At 36.8% G+C, this 19,183-nt stretch overlaps 1 protein-coding gene across 5 annotated transcripts; it reads left to right on the plus strand.

Annotated features, from left to right (window-relative positions):
* Positions 1-10,845: 10,845 nt before the first annotated feature.
* On the plus strand, positions 10,846-16,826 carry LOC137748391 (protein MRG1). 5 transcript variants are annotated; one of them, XM_068488538.2, is made up of 11 exons: positions 10,846-11,125; positions 11,825-11,878; positions 12,007-12,020; positions 12,721-12,866; positions 13,346-13,381; positions 13,503-13,543; positions 14,009-14,110; positions 14,316-14,395; positions 14,718-14,887; positions 15,841-15,925; positions 16,348-16,826. In XM_068488538.2, the coding sequence occupies exons 1-11, from the start codon at positions 10,988-10,990 to the stop codon at positions 16,436-16,438; spliced, it is 957 nt and encodes a 318-aa protein (XP_068344639.1). In that variant the 5' UTR covers positions 10,846-10,987; the 3' UTR covers positions 16,439-16,826. The 5 variants fall into 5 exon arrangements, with proteins under 5 accessions (XP_068344639.1, XP_088541287.1, XP_088541296.1 ...); XM_088685161.1 differs by having other exon boundaries at positions 14,012-14,110; positions 16,348-16,617; XM_088685164.1 differs by having other exon boundaries at positions 10,854-11,125; positions 12,678-12,866.
* The last annotated feature ends 2,357 nt before the right edge of the window (positions 16,827-19,183 follow it).

A 19,183-nucleotide genomic window follows, 5' to 3' on the forward strand; every position in this document is an offset into this window, starting at 1 on the left:
CTTGTATTTTAGTGATGAGAAATTTTATTTGAACCCATATATTCTTTTTACACCCAATTTAAATTTTAATTATGAAGTGTCATTTTTTACATATTACATAATTACTATAAAGTACAAGATGTAATTATCAATAAAACTAAATTTTATCAATAAACCCACATCTAATAATCAAATTCTTACTATCACCAATCTAATCTTTCTTCTACGAAACTTAGAAAGAAGAAAAAATAAGATTCGTGACTGAATGTGGGGCACATAAAAATCACAAGTCCATGAAGGCATACGACTTCCCAGTCCATCCTATAGAAAATTGAGGCAATCACTCCAACGTCAAGGCAAATGAGATAAAAGATGTAGATTATGCACTAGTTAAAATTGGTCAAGCACAAACCAGATTAATGATATTTATGCAATTATTCATAAAACTAAATTCAAATGGCAAAAGAGCATAGGCACCTATAGAAAAATTATGGGTTATTGCTAAAAGGTGGTAAAAAGTTAAAAGGAAAAAAAAACAGAAACTTTTGAATAGCAATTTTGACAAGCATCTTTAAGTGTTTTGCACTCAAAAGGAGGAGTGCAAGAGATTCAATCGAGTGTGAAAATCACCAGCCAAGTTTTTTTTTAACATTGTAACAAAGATTTGAAGCTGAATGTTAATATAAAAGCTGTAATCACCCAAAAGGACACAATGAAGAGAGTAAAATTGTTGATGGAATTGGCAACAATATGACCGCAAAGGGTGCTGGGGCAGACATCAATCCCATACCTAAACTTGTATATATAAACCTGTCAAACAAAATTGCAACTAATGTTTTTCTAACAAATGCAAAATATAACAAGATTAAAGAAGAACTACAAGTAGCCTCTGACCTTTAAGTCTCGAAATCAAACTCAATAAAAACCAAAATTAGGGAATGCATAAATTGTGTGATATCCACACACCCCATTTTACTTCTCACACACCTTTTTAATTTTCGACCGTCAGATTAGATGAATTGAAGAAGATCAACGGACAAAAATTATCAAGGGGCGTGTGAGAAGTAAAATAGGGTGTGTGGATAGCACACCCCTAAATCAGAATCTAAATCATATTGATTTGGTTATCCTGTAAGAGAAAAAGTTATCACAAATTCACAAGAAAGAAGACAAATTCAACGAGTTAATAGTATGGGTGTAAAGATAAATTTACATATTGAATTGAGTTTAAAAAGATATTAATAGTTTAATTAAAAGTACTATGGATGTGGAGAGTAAAGTAGGAGTAAAAAAGGGTTATACGAGTTTAAATAAAATTTCCCTTCAGTTATTTGTATTTTATCCATTTTTTTATGCTTTATAATATTATTTTTTAATTAAGAAAAAATAAACTGTAAAATATAATTGGGTTGGTTCAACTTTTTTTTTTTTTTTTTTTTTTTTTTGGGGGCAAACAACTGGGATGGTTCAACTTTGAGCAAGAAAGACTATTAACATAACAAAACTGTTTGTACCATACTTGACCAATCCCGAAACTACTAAGTACCGGTCAACAGCATACCGTCAATGACCCACAAGACTTTTTCTCCAACCAGGAGGCCAATCACAACACGACACATGTTGGTATCAAAGGCCAATCATAGCGCAACACGTGTCGATATCAGAGGCCAATCACAACACGACACTTGTCAATGTCAGAACAAAGCTAGAAACTCTCTTCTATAAAAGGGGATTATTCTCCCACAATAATCCCTAATGTTATTTGTACTAAACTATTCACTAGAACTCACTAAAAGAGAGCTTGAACCTATGTATTTGTGTAAACCCTTCACAACTAATGAGAACTCCTCTACTCCGTGGACGTAGCCAATCTGGGTGAACCACATACATCTTGTGTTATTTGCTTCCCTGTCTCTATTCATTTACATACTTATCTACACTAATGACCAGAGCAACCTAGCGAAAGTCACAAACTTGACACTTTCTATTGTACCAAAGTCCTTGCCGATTTTGTGCATCAACATTTGGCGCCGTCTGTGGGAATCGCACTTATTCCTACCTCTCCAGCTTTGTCAAGCTGGTTTCCACCATTCACACACTTTCTTTCGACCAGATACCCCTCTCCAACATGGGGAGTGAAATGAGCCACAACACGCAGAACGACACCCCCCTCGCACTTAGTGCAAAGCAATGAAAGAATGAACGAAAGAGGTTTTCTTTTCAAGCTAAAGTCGATGAGCTAGAGGCTCAGAACAACAAGATAGCGATAAAAAATGAGATCCTCCAAAAGCAGTATGAGAAGCTCTTCGGAATGCTCCATGAAGCTAGGCATACTCAAACATACGAACTCATCGTCCCCGGGGAAGTCAACCACCACCTGGGCGCCCCCCAACACGGGGGATCACCTGCCTTCAACATGGATATCCCTAATAGGGAGCAAGTTACTCATCAAGGTGTTAATCAACATGAGACCTCTCTCGACCCAACTGCTTCGACCCGAAGCAAGAGAAGTGGAGGAAGGCACCTTCTTACAGAAGGAGTAGAAGGATCAAAAGCCGTTTATAGCGACTATCGGGACTTCCTGAGGCAACGTCGAGAGAACCCCATCCATATAAACTCGAAGGTCAATAATCCAAGGGTTTCTGAAAGGTTCGATCCTCTTCCATGCCCCAAGCCAATTGCCAATCTAGGGAATGAGCGACATGTCCTAGAGGAATATGAAGGTACGGGGGACTCAGGGGTGTTTCGACAGGCTCGCCCTAGAAGTCAGTACAGTAAGTCCAAAGAAAAATCTCATGCCCTTGACCAAGCTTTCCTACTTCCAAGAGGAGATGGAGACTTACGGAAAAAGAATCCAGCAATACCTGACTCCACTCAGGACCCTCTTGTCCTACAACTCCTTGAGGAAGTAAACAAGTTGAAGGCCGAACGTCAGGCCGAAATACCTGACTGGAACCAACCTAGGCCTGACCCTCTTACAAGGAGGATCCTCGACACCCCCTCCAAGCAAAGACAAAACAGAAGCTTGGCTTACAGCTCTACACTGGAAGGGAGGACCTGATTGAACACCTTAATCTCTTTGAGTCCACCATGGCATATCAGATGCACACCGACGAAGAACGATGTCTTCTCTTCCCCTCTACATTCTCTAGCGGAGCTTTGAATTAGTATTGTCATCTTTCACCTGAGACAGTAGACTCATTTGAGGAACTGAGGAAACTGTTTATCTCTCAACATATCTTCCAGACAGATCGCTTGCATTCCGCAGATGACTTATACACTATTCGCCAGAAGCCGGACGAGCCACTACGAAAGTATGTCGGCCGCTTCAGCCATAAGTATTATCGTTGCGCTGAGGCAGATGACAAGCCCGCCCTTAAAGCCTTCACGGCATGTCTACGTGATTGTTTCTTCAAGTACATGATCAATGCCAACACTTGGAAGACTTACTCTGGGGTGATGGCACAGGCTTACAACCACGCATTCGCCGAAGCAAGGACATACCAAGGGAACCCCCATATGGTTAACCCCTATCAACAAGTGGGAAGTGGAAGTCAAGTTCTACCAAGTGAAGAGATCTTGGCCATTCAGACACCCATTGCATCATCTCCTGCCTTATTTAGCTACTCGCTAAGTCACCAAACGTATTTGTCTCTTGGTAAGAGGAAGAATTTTTACTCTCAGCAAGCTTATTACAACAAAAGGGATAAAAGTTCGTATCAAGACAACCAGGGGTGAACGTATCGTTGACTATTATGACTATGGGGCCAAGCCTCATTTTTTCAAAGTGGAGGACTGGGTACTGAAGGAAATGTTATTATAAGAAGACATACACATTACAAATGTTTTGACTCTTAACCACTTGAGATCTTTTGTCACACAAGTCATTCGGCAAATATTTAAAGAAGAGGGAATTCAAACAACTTATTTTGAGTCTTTTGCATTCCTAGCACTAGAACACTTGGTATACGCTAACCTACCTCTATACTTCAACTCAGAGCTTCAACATGCGTACTTTGACACAAAGTATGTGATACTAAGTGTTACAACCAACATGGTTCACATATCGAAAGCATAGATCCCTTCATGCATAGCAAAACATTCATAAGCATCACTCATGTTAATAAACATGAACATCATACATTCCAACACATTCATAGATAAATATCATACATTCCAACACATTCATACATAAGCCAACTGTGCTTCGAAAGGGTTCAACATACTTTGTGTCATTCGACACTTGCTACAATGTGCCTCGACACCTCGTCTTTATTCTCACCAACCAAGTGATGAAATGTGAAGAAAGAACTCATCTTCATGTCACCAACGAGGTGATGAAATGTACAACCTGTACTATCCTTCATGCCACCAACCAGGTGATGAAATGTACAATCCGTATTCTAATATCATTTGGCAACTTGCCACTCATGCCACCAACCAAGTGAAGAAGGAACTCATCTTCATGCCACCAACCAAGTGATGAAATGTACAACCCGTACTCTAACATCATTTGGCAACTTACCACTCATGCCACCAACCAAGTGAAGAAGAAACTCATCTTCGTGCCACCAACCAGGTGGTGAAATGTGATGAAAGGTGATAAAGGAACTCACATTCATACAACTAACCAAGTGATGAAAGCAACTCACCATTCATTCCATCAACCAAAAGACAAGTGGTACAACTTGTACATGTGAACTCCTAGCATTCATAAACAATCAAAAACCCTCAAGCTTTACAACTCAACTAGGGGAGCATTTATGCCTAACAAGAGTTATAGTCACCAACAAAGTCTTATTGCAAGCCAACAACAGCTTCAGTGCATGATATACGAAGATCAAGCTCTTCAGCCCTCTTACATCTGCTTCAGACATTTCTCCTCTGTAACAATGCAAACACTACAGCTCGTAGAAAGCTTCACACACTCTTAATCAAGACTGTTCGAAGCAAATTCAATTTATATGGTTCATCCAAACCTTCGACTACTACAAGGTATGGCTTGCATCACAATCTTTTGCTCAAAAGTTTGGAAGCAAAATTTGTATATGTTGTCTCTCCCACATTTTCAAATTTCTAATTTTCCCAAAACAAAAAAAAAAAAGAGGAAATTGGGAAATTCAACAACTTCAACACATGTAGGGTAACTACAATTCTCAAAAGTTTCACACACTCTTGATCAAGATAGTGTGAAGCAAAATCAATTCATGGTGCCCAACAAAGCTTCAACCTCAAAGCTTCACCTACAAAACTTCAACACAAAAGCTTCACCACAAGAGCTTTAACAAATGGAGGGTAACAACAAATGTCAAAAGCCTCACACACTCTTGATCAAGATAGTGTGAAGCAAAATCAATTCATGGTGCCCAACAAAGCTTCAACCTCAAAGTTTCAACACAAAAGCTTCATCACAAGAGTTTTAACAAATGGAGGGCAACAACAAATTTCAAAAGCCTCACACACTCTTGATCAAGATAGTATGATGCAAAATCAATTCATAGTGCCCAACAAAGCTTCAACCTCAAAGCTTCACCTACAAAGTTTCAACACAAAAGCTTCACCACAAGAGCTTTAACAAATGGAGGGCAACAACAAATGTCAAAAGTCTCACACACTCTTGATCAAGATAGTGTGAAGCAAAATCAATTCATGGTGCCCAACAAAGCTTCAACCTCAAAGCTTCACCCACAAAGTTTCAACACAAAAACTTCACCACAAGAGCTTTAACAAATAGAGGGCAACAACAAATGTCAAAAGCTTCACACACTCTTGATCAAGATAGTGTGAAGCAAAATCAATTTATGGTGCCCAACAAAACTTCAACACAAAAGCTTCACCTACAAAGTTTCAACACAAGAGCTTCATCTACAAAGCTTCAATACAAAAGTTTCACCACCAGAGCTTCAACAAATGGAGGGCAACAACAAATGTCAAAAGTCTCACACACTGTTGATTAAGATAGTGTGAATCAAAATCAATTTATGGTGCCAACAAAAGCTTCAACAAGTGAATGACAACTACAATTCTCAAAAGTTTCACACACTCTTGATCAAGATAGTGTGAAGCAAAATCAATTTATGGTGCCAACAAAAGCTTCAACAAGTGAAGGGCAACAACAATTCTCAAAAACTTCACACACTCTTGATCAAGATAGTGTGAAGCAAAATCAATTTATGGTGCCCAACAAAATTTCAACACAAAAGCTTTACCTACAAAGTTTCAACATCAAACAAAGTTTTAACAACAAAGCTTCATCAATGGAGAGCAACTACAATTTTCAAAAGCTTCACACACTATTGATCAAGATAGTATGAAGCAAAATCAATTTATGGTGCCCAACAAAGCTTCAACACAAAAACTTCACCTACAAAGTTTCAACACAAGTGCTTCAACACAAAAGCTTCACCTATAAAGCTTCAATACAAAAGTTTCACCTACAAAGCTTCAACACAAGAACTTCACCTACAAAGCCTCAACACAAAAGCTTCACCTACAAAGTTTCAACACAAGAACTTCACCTACAAAGCCTCAACACAAAAGCTTCATCTACAAAGTTTCAACACAAAAGCTTCACCTACAAAGTCTCAACACAAAAGCTTCACCTACAAAGTCTCAACACAAAAGCTTCATCTACAAAACTTCACCCATTAAAAAAAAAAAAGAAAAAAAAAAAGAAAGAAATAAATGAGCCTAGGCCTCCCCTTCTTTGGACTTAACAACTTTCATACCAAATATATATATGAAGGAGGAATTTTGGGCAACCACTTAGAAAGGAAAATGGTGAAGTTTTGTTTGGAAAATTGTCTACTAGCAAGACACCTCCCTCGTCAACTCTCTCGACTGGAGACTTGGAGGACTCTTACCATATACCACTAAACCTTGGTACTCAGAAATTTCGCGACTACTCAGTGCCTTGGATTTTTCAAGTCCCCAACATAGAAGTTTTCCTCACTCAAGAAATTAAGGGAGCACTACTTCAACCTACAGGGTCCACCCACGAAGTTTCAACATGCAAACTTCAACAAAATAAAAAATCCAAGCTCGGCATCATTGCTCTAATTGAAGAGATCGAGAAGCCTTAACAGCCATTTGCCAACATCGTTGTCGAAGAACAAAGTTTCGCCATACCATATCTACTACTTTGTCAAACAGCAAAAGTATCCCATATCATCAGGATCAAACATACTCCAGGTTTGACGGACTTGTTTTGACCCTCAAATTCTGGAGTTGGCTCGCTCATTTGGAGGAAACCAGAAAGCCTTCTAACCCAGTTCAAGAATACACCTGTGGAAAGTCAAGTACAACAAAGCACGTGCCGATTCGTCCGTCTTTTCCAAAAACAAGAATACCTCATATCATCTCTTTTCCCTGTTTCTTCTCTTTATCCTTGTTGCTGAATGAGAGACAGGGAGAATGAGTACAATCAGCTGGAACCCAAGATCAACCTACCGATCTGAGACTGATTGCTTAGAACCTTGATTGCTTACCTTGTCTGTCACCTCCTTCGGCATATCTCCTCGCTTAGAGACTTGGGGGACTCCTACTATATGGTTTGTATCGCACTTGACCAAACCCGAAACTACAAGTAAGCTTCAAATGAAAATGATACATTACCTTGTGCGTCAACGCCAACTAGAGATACCACTCCTGGATGAAGGAAAAATACTTCCAAGAGAAGATGCCACATCTACATATAGGACAGAGAAGGCAAGTGAAGGCGATACCACACTTCAGTACTTGGAAGTTTCGTGATTACTCAATGGCTTGGATCTTGCAAGTCCCCAACCGAGGAGTTTCCCTCACTCGGGAACTTAGGGGAGCACTGTTTGTACCATACTTGACCAATCCCGAAATTACTAAGCACCGGTCAATAGCATACCGTCAAGGACCCACAAGACTTTTCCTCCAACCAAGAGGCTAATCATAACACAACACATGTCGGTATCAGAGGCCAATCATAGCTCAACACGTGTCGATATCAGAGGCCAATCACAACACGACACGTGTCAATATCAGAACAAAGCTAGAAACTCTCTTCTATAAAAGGGGATCATTCTCCCACAATAATCCTTAATGTCATTTGTACTAAACTATTCACTAGAACTCACTAAAAGAGAGCTTAAACCTATGTATTTGTGTAAACCCTTCACAACTAATGAGAACTCCTCTACTCCGTGGATGTAGCCAATCTGGGTGAACCACGTACATCTTGTGTTATTTGCTTCCCTGTCTCTATTCATTTACATATTTATCCACACTAATGACCAGAGCAACCTAGCGAAGGTCACAAACTTGACACTTTCTGTTGTATCAAAGTCCTCGCCGATTTTGTGCATCAACAAAAACCAAACCAACTCAGAATAGTTGGATTTAGATTGCTCTCAAAATCTATATCTCAAGACAAAATCTTTCAATACACACATTTTCTTCAACTTGAAAACGAGAGAAACTGACAAATGCGAGCATTTTCATTGCCAATTCGATATTGTTATGTTGCAACCACCTAAGTAAAACTTCTATAAAGTTATAAAGTTGGAACCAAACCAATTTAACTTTAGGGGATTATAAATTAATAGAGGTGTAGATAAAAATATTATTTATTCGCTTATTTATCCTTAATGAATGTTGTATTCGTCAAAGAGGAGTCTTTGCATCAACTCTAAAAACTAAGGAGACTTATGAGTCAATATTATATTACATATTTTACCCTAATCTTAGTTTTTTTTTTTTTTCAACCACCTTATCTTAGTTTATTTTGGTTATTATTTTGAAAGAATTTTGATATTTTGTATTGTATTTTCAATATAGGACTTTCGACTTCATTTGGGGGAAAAACGTGATCACATGGATGAATTTTGAAGTCATTCTAATTGGTGGATGTTCGTGAGTCGCTTAGCTTAATCATGTCAAAATATAAGATTTTTCAACCAAGCAGTTGTTTTCTGGCTATAAAATAAAGAAGCAGTGCACAGTGCTGGAAAAGTGACGTTTTGGGCTTGATTCCAGAATTTTGGAGCCCAAGATGGTCTATTTTGGATTCGGCCCATTTTGGAGATGTATTCAGATTATTCTAATCTTTAAAACAAGTTATCATGGGCCGGATTTGGAGGAGATTTAGGTCTAAAATGTGGCTAGACAGATTCATTGCAGATTCTCCTAGTTAAATTAGGATTTTGTTTTCTAGTATATTTTATCTTTATTTGGTTTCCTAGTTGGATTTTAAGACTTGTATTAGGAATGACTGGATAACTTATGTAGTATAAATAAGGTCTTTGGCCGGCCCTAGCTTTCTCTCTTCGACTATGCAATTTGGGGAGATTGAAACGTGGCTAGGGTTCTTGAAGAATTTCAGACTTTTACTTTAAGGTGTTTTCAATCTTCTTTTTCATAATAATATTTACTTTGAGTTTATTATGAATATGCCTAACTAATATGTTTTGCTAGTGTGAAGCCTTGAGCCTTAGCATGAATATGTTTTTTTTATTATTTAATTGCTTGTATTTTATGCATGCATGCATGCCTTGAATTATTAATTACTGTGCTTAAACTATCTAATTGTCTTAATGCCTATTCACCATTAGGATCCTTAGAAAATTAATTTGATGCAATTTTGGTCGGAAGGTTCCCTGAAATTGGCAATGGCTTCTTGTGGTTAATAATTATAATTTCACTTAGGATGAACACCACATCTTAAGCGTTGCATGGTTTTTCCAAGGGCTTTTACAAATCTGAAATAAATCTTTCATTTTCATATTCGATTCGAAAGTCCGGACATATTGCATGTTAGATATACGTTCTATATTGGAGGTTCTAAGTAGGATTTATTTTAGGAAAACCTAACCTTCAAAGTTGCATGTGTAAATCATAAGTTATTGATAAAAATACATATGATTGTTAGAGTGAGTTGGAACCCTAGTGCTTTTATAAATTGGTTTTCAAAAACTCTTTTCTTTTATCTTTTAAATTTTGGACTAGTTTCTTATTTAGTTTTTAATTAAAGTTCATTTTTAATATTACAAAAGTTCATAATCACCTCTCTCAAATTCCCTTTTTAAGTAATTAATTAGGGATTGGTTTTACATAAATTATTTGAATAATCCTTTTGGAAAACGACATTGCATGAGCATATATATTTCAACTACCTTGTACTCTTGCAAGCATTTGATGTGATTTTAACCTTCTTTGCGTAGGTATTAAAAATTCTATCACGAAATTGATGCCGCTGCTGGGGATTAAGGAGACTCAAAGGACAAATTGATGAGAAAAAAGAGATTGTATTAAGCTGGCCACTATTTGTAACCTCTTATTCAATATGTAAGGGAGACTCAATGGACATCCCATTTTTCAAAGGTGAACCACTTAAATATTGTTGTTCAATTCTTGTTACTCTAGACCCCAAGCCCATCAAATACCAACACACAACCATTTTGGTCTTTGTTAACCTTACTAATTTTGAGCGTTGACAGTTCTATTAAAAAAAAATTATAGTTAAATTTAGTATAATCATAGTTTTCCATGTTGTTTGACATCATGTGATTAAACTTTTTTTCTCATCAATTACGACAAAGTAATTTTTTTTTATTGCTTACGGCTATCAATCCAAACCACTTCCATCTTAAGAGGATTTCTAAAAAGTCATCTAACTCTTTAAATTTTATATTTCACTTTAAGAATAATATTTAACTCTATCTTATTTGATGAGCTCAAATTTTATTTTCAAACTCTTTACTAAATAATCTTTAAATAAATATATTGCCGGACAATTTATTAATTTGAAGAACCTTGTATATTGCAGTAGTTTTCATGGGCCTCTCTGGGCCGAAGTAGAGGCTCAAGTTTAATATAGTGACAAATCGGATCGCATCTTGCACTTTAATTTGAACACCCGCTGCAACCGGTCACTCTCAAAGCTCAACAGTGTGACCGCTCCTCTCTCTCCCTCCCTCCTCTCAACTTCTCAACTGAGAGAAGGAGCTGAACCCCTCCGGCCACCGCTGCTCTGCCAAAAATGGGAAATTCATCGAGAGACGACTCCGTCACCGACGGCGACACCTCCAACGGCGACGCTCCTCCCTCCAATTCCAGCCTCTACTCCGAGGGCGAGAAGATCCTCGCCTACCATGGCCCTCGCATCTACGAAGCCAAGGCAAGCACAAGGACCTTCCATTTCTTTTCCCCCGACCTCTATTTCTCTATTTTTTTGTCCTAACTTTCCAAATTATGGTGCTTTTCTTTTAGTTCTTGAATTTTGTTAAGCTTTGTTGGAATGGGTTGGAATTTGGATTTTAGGGTTTTAGGGTTTGTAATCTTTAGTCTTTGTTCACATTTGACTTCTTTTAGGTGTTTATTTTTTACCAAACAAGAAACAAAGGAAGAAGGAAAGGTTTATATAGCTATTGATTTTTCTGGGCAGTTTTTGATTTGATTGGTTAGTTCAATTTTAATTTGGAATTCCTACCTGCAATCATGAAATAACTCACCAAGAAATGGTTTAAACCTTGTTCTAGGATTTTTCCAGCGATTTTTTCGTCGATTACGTCAACTTCAGGCTCTCGGTCTACTTAATGAAAAATGCAAAATAAATTGTAATTCCAATCTAGCTGATGCATTTACACATATGATTTAATTCTTTGTGGAAGGACAAAATTCATATATGCTTTTAGATATATATATTTTTGAAATGTGCTTTTAGATATTTTTGTACCCTCTATTCGGCAAAATTAACATAATTCACATATGCTATGCGCCAATACTTAAACTGCTCCAAATTCTACTCTATTCCTTCATTGAGTGACTTCTCGTTGCGTTGCTCCAATCTAAACAACTTTGAGCTTTCGCATTTTAGGTTCAAAAGGCAGAGCTGAGGAAAAATGAATGGAGATACTTTGTTCACTACCTTGTAAGTTGACTAACTTCTCTCTGCATAATCATTCTTGAACAAGAATGCATATTATGGTGACAAGATGTGGGTAACCAAACTAGTTTCTGGACATTATACTAACTGGCGCACAACTTGGTGTTTTGCAGGGTTGGAATAAAAAGTGAGTATGTTTCTGTAACTTCTATTCTACTTCTGTCTACCACATTAAGTTTTCCAAAGTTTAGACTTCGGAATAATGAGGCAAAGGATGCAAAACTCCAGAAATCTACAATTTGGATAACAGCTATGTGGAATTTGGGGCAGTTGAAATCTTTGGATGTAGTTTCTTTGAAGACTCTAAAACGCTTGTATTTAATATTTTGAAACATTCCTCTATATTGCTTCCCATGCATCCCCTTTTAGGAAGGCCGCATATTGATGCATAACAAATTTTAAGTTTTGACTCCCATAGTACGGCTAAGTTTAAGTTTTTTTTCGTTGTACGTAAAGTCTAGTATCTTGTTTCTGATCTGAAATTTCATATGAAACATATTTTCTAGTATCTTCTGACAAATGATGTTTTGTTTTAACTTTCTGAGCTATGTAATCATTCCTGCATCATGCGTTGCTGCATACTCCATGCTTACACCTTCATCACAATTCGTAACAAGAAACAAGGCTTGTATTCTCTAGTTATAAAGATCAAATACTTCTCAATAATTCACAAAGTGATCCTCAAATGATTCACATATGATATGTGTTGTCTAAGAGACTACCATAAAGTTTAACAGTCTTTACTAGAAATGTTCTTTCGTTAATAATTGCCCTTTTCAAAAAGGGATACAGAAATCATTACTGTGGCTTGGACATCTTGCCAACAGTTGGGACGAATGGGTAGGTGGAGATCGCTTGTTGAAACATACTGAAGATAATATATTGAAGCAGCAAGCTCTTGACAAGAAACAGGGCGTGGACAAGAATACAAAATCAGGACGCTCAGCTCAAACAAAGCCAAAAAGTTCTACTGGTTAGCTGCGCTCCTTTTTACTTTTTTTTTAGTGCCTAAAGGCTTTATTAACAGAATATCAACTGCCTTTCGTTCTTTATACCTCCTTGGTTGGCATATGTGCGTATTGGTACCTTTATTGTACTGTGTTTCATGGTTGTTCGTCCTTACTAGAATGGTCCTAGCCCTATGACAGATGTGCTTGGCAATGGTCCAAGGCTCCAAAAACCAGAGAACACTTAAACTGAATGTAATTGTTGGAAACTGATGATATTCAATCATTTCTTTTTAAGGGTATTCACTAAAAAGTTTAATACTGAAAGATTTCTCTTCACTTGACCAGTTTAGAGAATTCAGTAGAACACATATTATCCAAAGATAGACCAAAACAATTGAAAGTTTACTATCTTGATATGTTTGGCAATGTGATATTCGTTATGAGTGCCTTATTTTTGTTGTGTTTTTCATTGATACCAGTTTCTGTCTGTTGCATTTTGTAGATGTTAAAGCAGAGAAAGAGGACCACAAGAACAACGGTAGATTTTACATTTTGATTTCTTTTTCTTCTACTTTGATTTTTTTCTTGAAAAACATATGACAAAGCATAAAAAAGAAATAAAGGATTTCTTAGTAAACCGATATTGAATTTTATTGCAGTGGCTAAAGGGAAGAAGCGGAAGAATGATTCAGGCACTGAGGTGCGGCATGTATTAAATACACTATGCAATTTTTTTTTCCTTTCCATTTTCCAGATAACTGTCAGATGCTTTGTTCTCACTTGCCATACCCCTAGGTTGCATTTTTTGTGTGTGATAAGGCTGTATGTATAAAAAAAGTTTTGCAGTGTTTCTTTTGTTGTGCTTTAAGGTGCACGTATTGTAGTGGTGGTCCGTTGAGCTTTTCCATTTGAAAGAAGATGAAAATAGGAAATGCAGGGATATAAGTTTTCCCTGCCAAATATTGATATTGCTTTGCTAATATGGATGATTATTTTGTTTGTTATATTCAGTTATTCTTTGTCAATGCAATACTGCATACTTGTACTCACATATGATTCATGCTTCCTTCCGGAACTGTTTAATATTCGCATCAGGTCTTAGTTAAGTCTTCTTATTAACATTTTTTAAGATGCTGGGCTGATTGTGGGTTCCTTTAATTGTTAGAAGGACACTGCTGCACTGGAAAAGCTTGTCAAGATTCAAATTCCGTCAACACTAAGGAAGCAACTTGTTGATGACTGGGAATTTGTTTCTCAGCAGGATAAGGTACGTATGAACTGTTAGAAAACAACTTCTTGTGACTGTCATTTGACAAATATGTAGCATGATGGTTTTGAAGTTAAATGTCTATCAAAAATATTTTTGGTTCTTCACATTGCATCTCTTGATGGAAATTTTATCCCGGCTTTCAATGACCCTTTTCAGTGTTTCATAGTTATATTGATTTCTGAAATTTATTTTTTCACTGCAGCTTGTAAAACTTCCACGTTCTCCAACTGTAGATGACATTTTACAGAAATACCTCGACTACAGGACAAAGAAGGATGGAAAGTAGGTTTAGCCAAGTTTTGTTATGGTTGTGTATAGTTTATTTTCTATTCTTCTACTAGTTTTTTTTTTGTTATCTTTCCTGTTCTTGTTATATGCCAGTTTGTTCCTGTTGCTTAGTTCTTGCTGAAACTTTTATATCAAATATGTCGCCCCATGGATCAATTAGTGTCTATAACTTATAATTTGTGATGAGTTGAATCTACATGATTATGTCTCATATAAATATTATGGTACTCTAATCTTATCTTGCGGCTTCTGTGTATAATGTAAGATGTAGTTTTGAGTTGCAGTATGCATGTTGATCATTACATGATCTATACAGGGTGACTGATCCAGTTGGTGAAATCCTGAAAGGAATACGATGTTACTTTGACAAGGCATTGCCAGTGATGCTCTTATACAAAAAGGAACGCAAACAGTATCTTGAAGCAGTTGTAGGTGATATCTCTCCGTCAACAATATATGGTGCTGAACATTTACTACGACTCTTTGGTATGATCACCCTAAGTGTTGATTCTTTGAAATTTATATGTTATTATTCTTTATCTTGTCTGGTCCGTATGTTGTTTTTGGCGTTCTATGTGTGGTGGCAACTGATGCCACTAGTTGACTCTGGTGAATGTGTGGCTTTGATGTCTCTTGCATTGAATTTAAACATTGCAAGCTTGGAGAAAGCTTAGGTATCCATATACATATTATAGGTCCCTTGGGTCTTGTTTAGGGGGTAAAGGAGAAGCTGGGATTTGGAAAGGGTTGGGGTTTGAGGGGGAGAAAAGAAGGTTCCTTTTTTTCTTTTTTTCTGCAAATTTTACTATTTTAGGAGGTGGGTTTGGGGGGGAGTCCGAAACTATTCCAATATTTTAGGGGAGGGGGGAGTTTTGAACCCAGGACTCCGGGTAGAAATGCAACACCCTATCTACTAGGATATTGGGCCACATGCAATGGAGAAAAAAAAAGGTTTGCTCTCTGTGCATGTACAGTCCTTGCAATTTTTGTAATCACTTTCTTCGAAAATCCACTACTTCTCTCCAGAAAGGACATTAACTTCAAAACTTTGTTCTACTGTTAATGTGAATTTTATTTTTCAACAGAACCGTTTTCCTGCAATGCTTAAGGACACTTCTCCTAATATTATTCTATCTGTGTTTGTGTCTCCCACATCTTGTTTGGGCTTTGTCCAGTAAATTAATGAATATCTCATTCATAACTTAGACCTTGACCCTGGCAACAACTTTCTGGAGAAACATAGACCAAATCCAAGCTGTTGATTTTGAAATTCTAATGTTTTCCTTTTGCATTACGAATTTGTGGTTTGTATAAAAGGTCTCTTCTGATCTGACAACCATAACAATAGATGATTTGTGAAATTTGAAAGTAAAAATGTTTTGTCATGAAAGTGGTCAATTAAGTTTTGTGCAATAGTGACAGATTTCTGGTGTTTGCAGTTAAGTTGCCGGAGCTGTTGGCATATGTCAACATTGAGGAGGAAACACAAAGCCACTTGCAGCAGAAATTACTTGATTTTCTCAAGTATCCTCCCAAACTTTATACATTGCATAAATGACCCTTTTGGACATATTTCTGTTTTCTCAATTTTAGCTGATGTAAGAATAGATGAAAACTTAAGCATCATCACCGTTGTCACATTTTGCTACTTTCTCACTATTCTTTTCAAGTTTTGAATGGAAAAAATGAGTTGTGCCCGGTTATTTGCAAGTTATTTCAGATTCGGTTGTGTAATCAATTAAAACTAGAGGAAAAGATGAGTCGACGTCATTTAATTAGAAAACCTGAAGAAGTTGATGGGAACTCTAGTTTACCTTCCAAGTAGTAATGATGTATTTCATGTGCACTGCCACTTTTATTTTGATGATGTTCTTCAAATTCGGTGCAGCTCACTTCAATTATAGCCTCTTGTACACTTCCAAGTAATTTTTTTCATTGTCATGCAGGTTTATGCAGAAAAATCAGAGTACGTTCTTCCTTTCCGCTTATGATGGCTCGAAAAGCATTGAAGGGAAAGGTAAGGGAAAACATGACTGAATTGCCACATGAACTGCTCTAACTTCTGTTGCCACATATTTGCCACCGTTGGACGGATGGCAGAGACTGTAGAGATTAATGACCATGGCATATTATCGATACATCCACCTAGGCAATCCAGAAACGTGGAACATCCAATTGTTGTTGTAACATCAGCATTAATTCATTCTTTTCCTTTTCTTTTCGGTTTCTACTTAGTTTTCTTTAGTGTATTCTGTCGGGAATTTTATTTCAACGACTGAGTTACAGACAATTGCTTCTTGAATACAGTAATCGTTCTGTAACCTTGGAAGTAACAGTTGTGTTTATGACGTGCATTTGTAAACATTGATCAAGAGTTGTGGTTTGGATTCTTAATATAGGCATCGAGTAGGAATCTGTTATAATATTTCTTTTGAGTAGAGTGGCACATTTGTTGAACTACGAAAAGTTTGATCAAATTTAAGCGATTTCAGGCTAAAGAAGAAACTCGCAATGCTTTGTTTTACGTTTGGTATCAGAGCCACAAACGTCCATTTTACTCTAATTATTTGCAGGGTAACTCAAAATGAAAGGCTACAAGGATAGATCTTAGATTTCACGTTTTTGATAGGAGTGGACGTTTAAACCGAAAAACTGGTGAACCGGAATGGTTGTCTGGTCTGAACTGACCAGTTTGGTTCGGTGGTTGACAGTCAAAAGTCAAAACTGAACCAGACTGGTTAAATTCGGTGCGGCTCACGGTTCCTAACTAATTAAAAACTTGTTGATTACCTTGGATGAACAACCGTGGCAGGGGAGAAGCCTCCCCAAACGTAAAGGTTAATTATTTGATAAAATGTTACATGCATGCATGCATGAAGAATGTCAAAATATATGGTCTTACTTACCCAGGAACCAAAGGGTAATTAGTAGAGTGAATCTCATTCCACGGTACAAAACCTTCAATATTACAAGCTCGTTTGAATATGCTTTTAAAATAACTGAAAGCGCTTTTAGAGAAAATATTTTTTGATTCCAAAAACACTTAAAGTGTTTTCTGCTAGAAGCACTTGAAGTGTTTTTCCAAAATTTACTTACATTTTTACTGAGGATTGGTTCAAAAAACATTTTGACCAAAAACGCTTTTAATCATTTTAAAAAACACATCCAAACGAGCTATACATCTTTCTGCACCTGTTTTCCTGTTTGTGGGGACATTTAGTTAAGGTTTCAGATTCCAACCAATAATCCATTGCTGATCACACCAATACTATTCCAACCTAACTACATGCACAACCTGACATGTGTTTGGTTTTCTTACAACGGGCCGCCTCGGTGCCCGTATTGTTGAAGTTTTTGTGGGATTGCCAATCTTCGAGGTAGGTGTGTGTGTGTGTGTGTGTGTGTGTGTGTGTGTGTGTGTGGGCATGTATAAAGTAGATATTAGGACAAAAATAAATGTTTGAGATGTGAAAACCTTTTCTTCATTATGTGCGTGTCTGTGCGTGCGTGCGTGCGTGCGTGCGTGCGTGTATAAAATAGATATTAGGACAAAAATAAATGTCGATATATGAAATCCTTTTCTTCATCTATCGTATTGGGTGAGACGAGAGAGAAGGCATGCTTTTGGCCTTTGGGTGATATGTGGAGACATGACCAAGACATATGTTCTTCTCACATGACCAAGAACACGTCATTGAATTAGATATTTAGAATGTTGGTATGCATTTAATATTCACGGTCTGTTTGGTGACTATTTCATTTTTAATTTTCATCTTCTCTGTAAATGTAGAAGAATGATAAAAAAAAAAAATTGGGCGGATGAAGAGTAGAAGGACGAATGACCGAAAAATGAAGGGTAATTTACGAAACAAAAACTAGAAAATAATACTTACTAAAAGCTGCTATCAGTTTCAAGTTTTCATTACATTCCCATCTCTGTTTTCTCCCTTGTATTTCCCCTTTATTGCTAGCAAAATAGTAAAAAAATAAACTAACAACAAAATGATTATCGCGCGACACCTGATTTTCGGACTTGGCTGCTTATATTATTAATCGATGACCAAATTTGTTCCTTCAATGTGACAACAAAGAACATGACTATATCTGCAAAGTTGTGCAGTGTCGACCTAAGACCAAGACTACCAGATAATTCAGCTGTGCCATATATACTAGTTTTTCTTGGTTTTGATTTATTGCCAAAGAAATTTTCATTGGACGAAATACCCATCAAAATTTACAACTTAAAATCACCAAAATGAGATTAAGAAGTAAAAAGACGAAAAACTATCATCATTGTTGTTGTTACGACCGTTACCCACCGTTACCGACGACCTCTAGACCTCATTTTGGAATTCACCATATACATGTAAAGGTTCGAAACTATTACAATAATTTAAAGGATGGAGAATTTCGAATCCTTGATGGACGAGAAATTGAACCACATGCTCAAGCGTCATATACATTGTTCTTTTCAATGTGCAAATAAAAATGTAAGGATTCGAAACTATTACAATAAATTAGAGGATGTGGAGTTTTGAATTCTTGATGGATGAGTGAAATTGAACCACATGCTCAAGCGTCATATACATTGTTCTTTTCAATGTGCAAATAAAAATGTAAAGAATTCAAAATATTACAATATTTTAAAGAATGGGGAGTTTTGAACCCTTGATGGATGAACGAAATTGAACCACATGCTCAAACATCATATATCAATATTATACGTGTAGCAATATTTTTATTTAAATTATGTCTAATTTTGCCCACGCAAAAGCTCATTTT

Source organism: Pyrus communis, chromosome 2 (assembly GCF_041283825.1).
Source record: "Pyrus communis isolate YQ-2024b chromosome 2, ASM4128382v1, whole genome shotgun sequence".
Taxonomy (NCBI): domain Eukaryota; kingdom Viridiplantae; phylum Streptophyta; class Magnoliopsida; order Rosales; family Rosaceae; genus Pyrus; species Pyrus communis.

Excerpts from the sequence above, each read along its gene's own strand:
- LOC137748391 (XM_068488538.2), top strand. The coding sequence starts at position 10,988 with ATGGGAAATTCATCGAGAGACGACTCCGTCACCGACGGCGACACCTCC. Across the intron at positions 13,382-13,502 it reads AGAGGACCACAAGAACAACG|TGGCTAAAGGGAAGAAGCGG; the intron begins GTAGATTTTACA and ends ATTTTATTGCAG. Across the intron at positions 14,888-15,840 it reads ACATTTACTACGACTCTTTG|TTAAGTTGCCGGAGCTGTTG; the intron begins GTATGATCACCC and ends TGGTGTTTGCAG.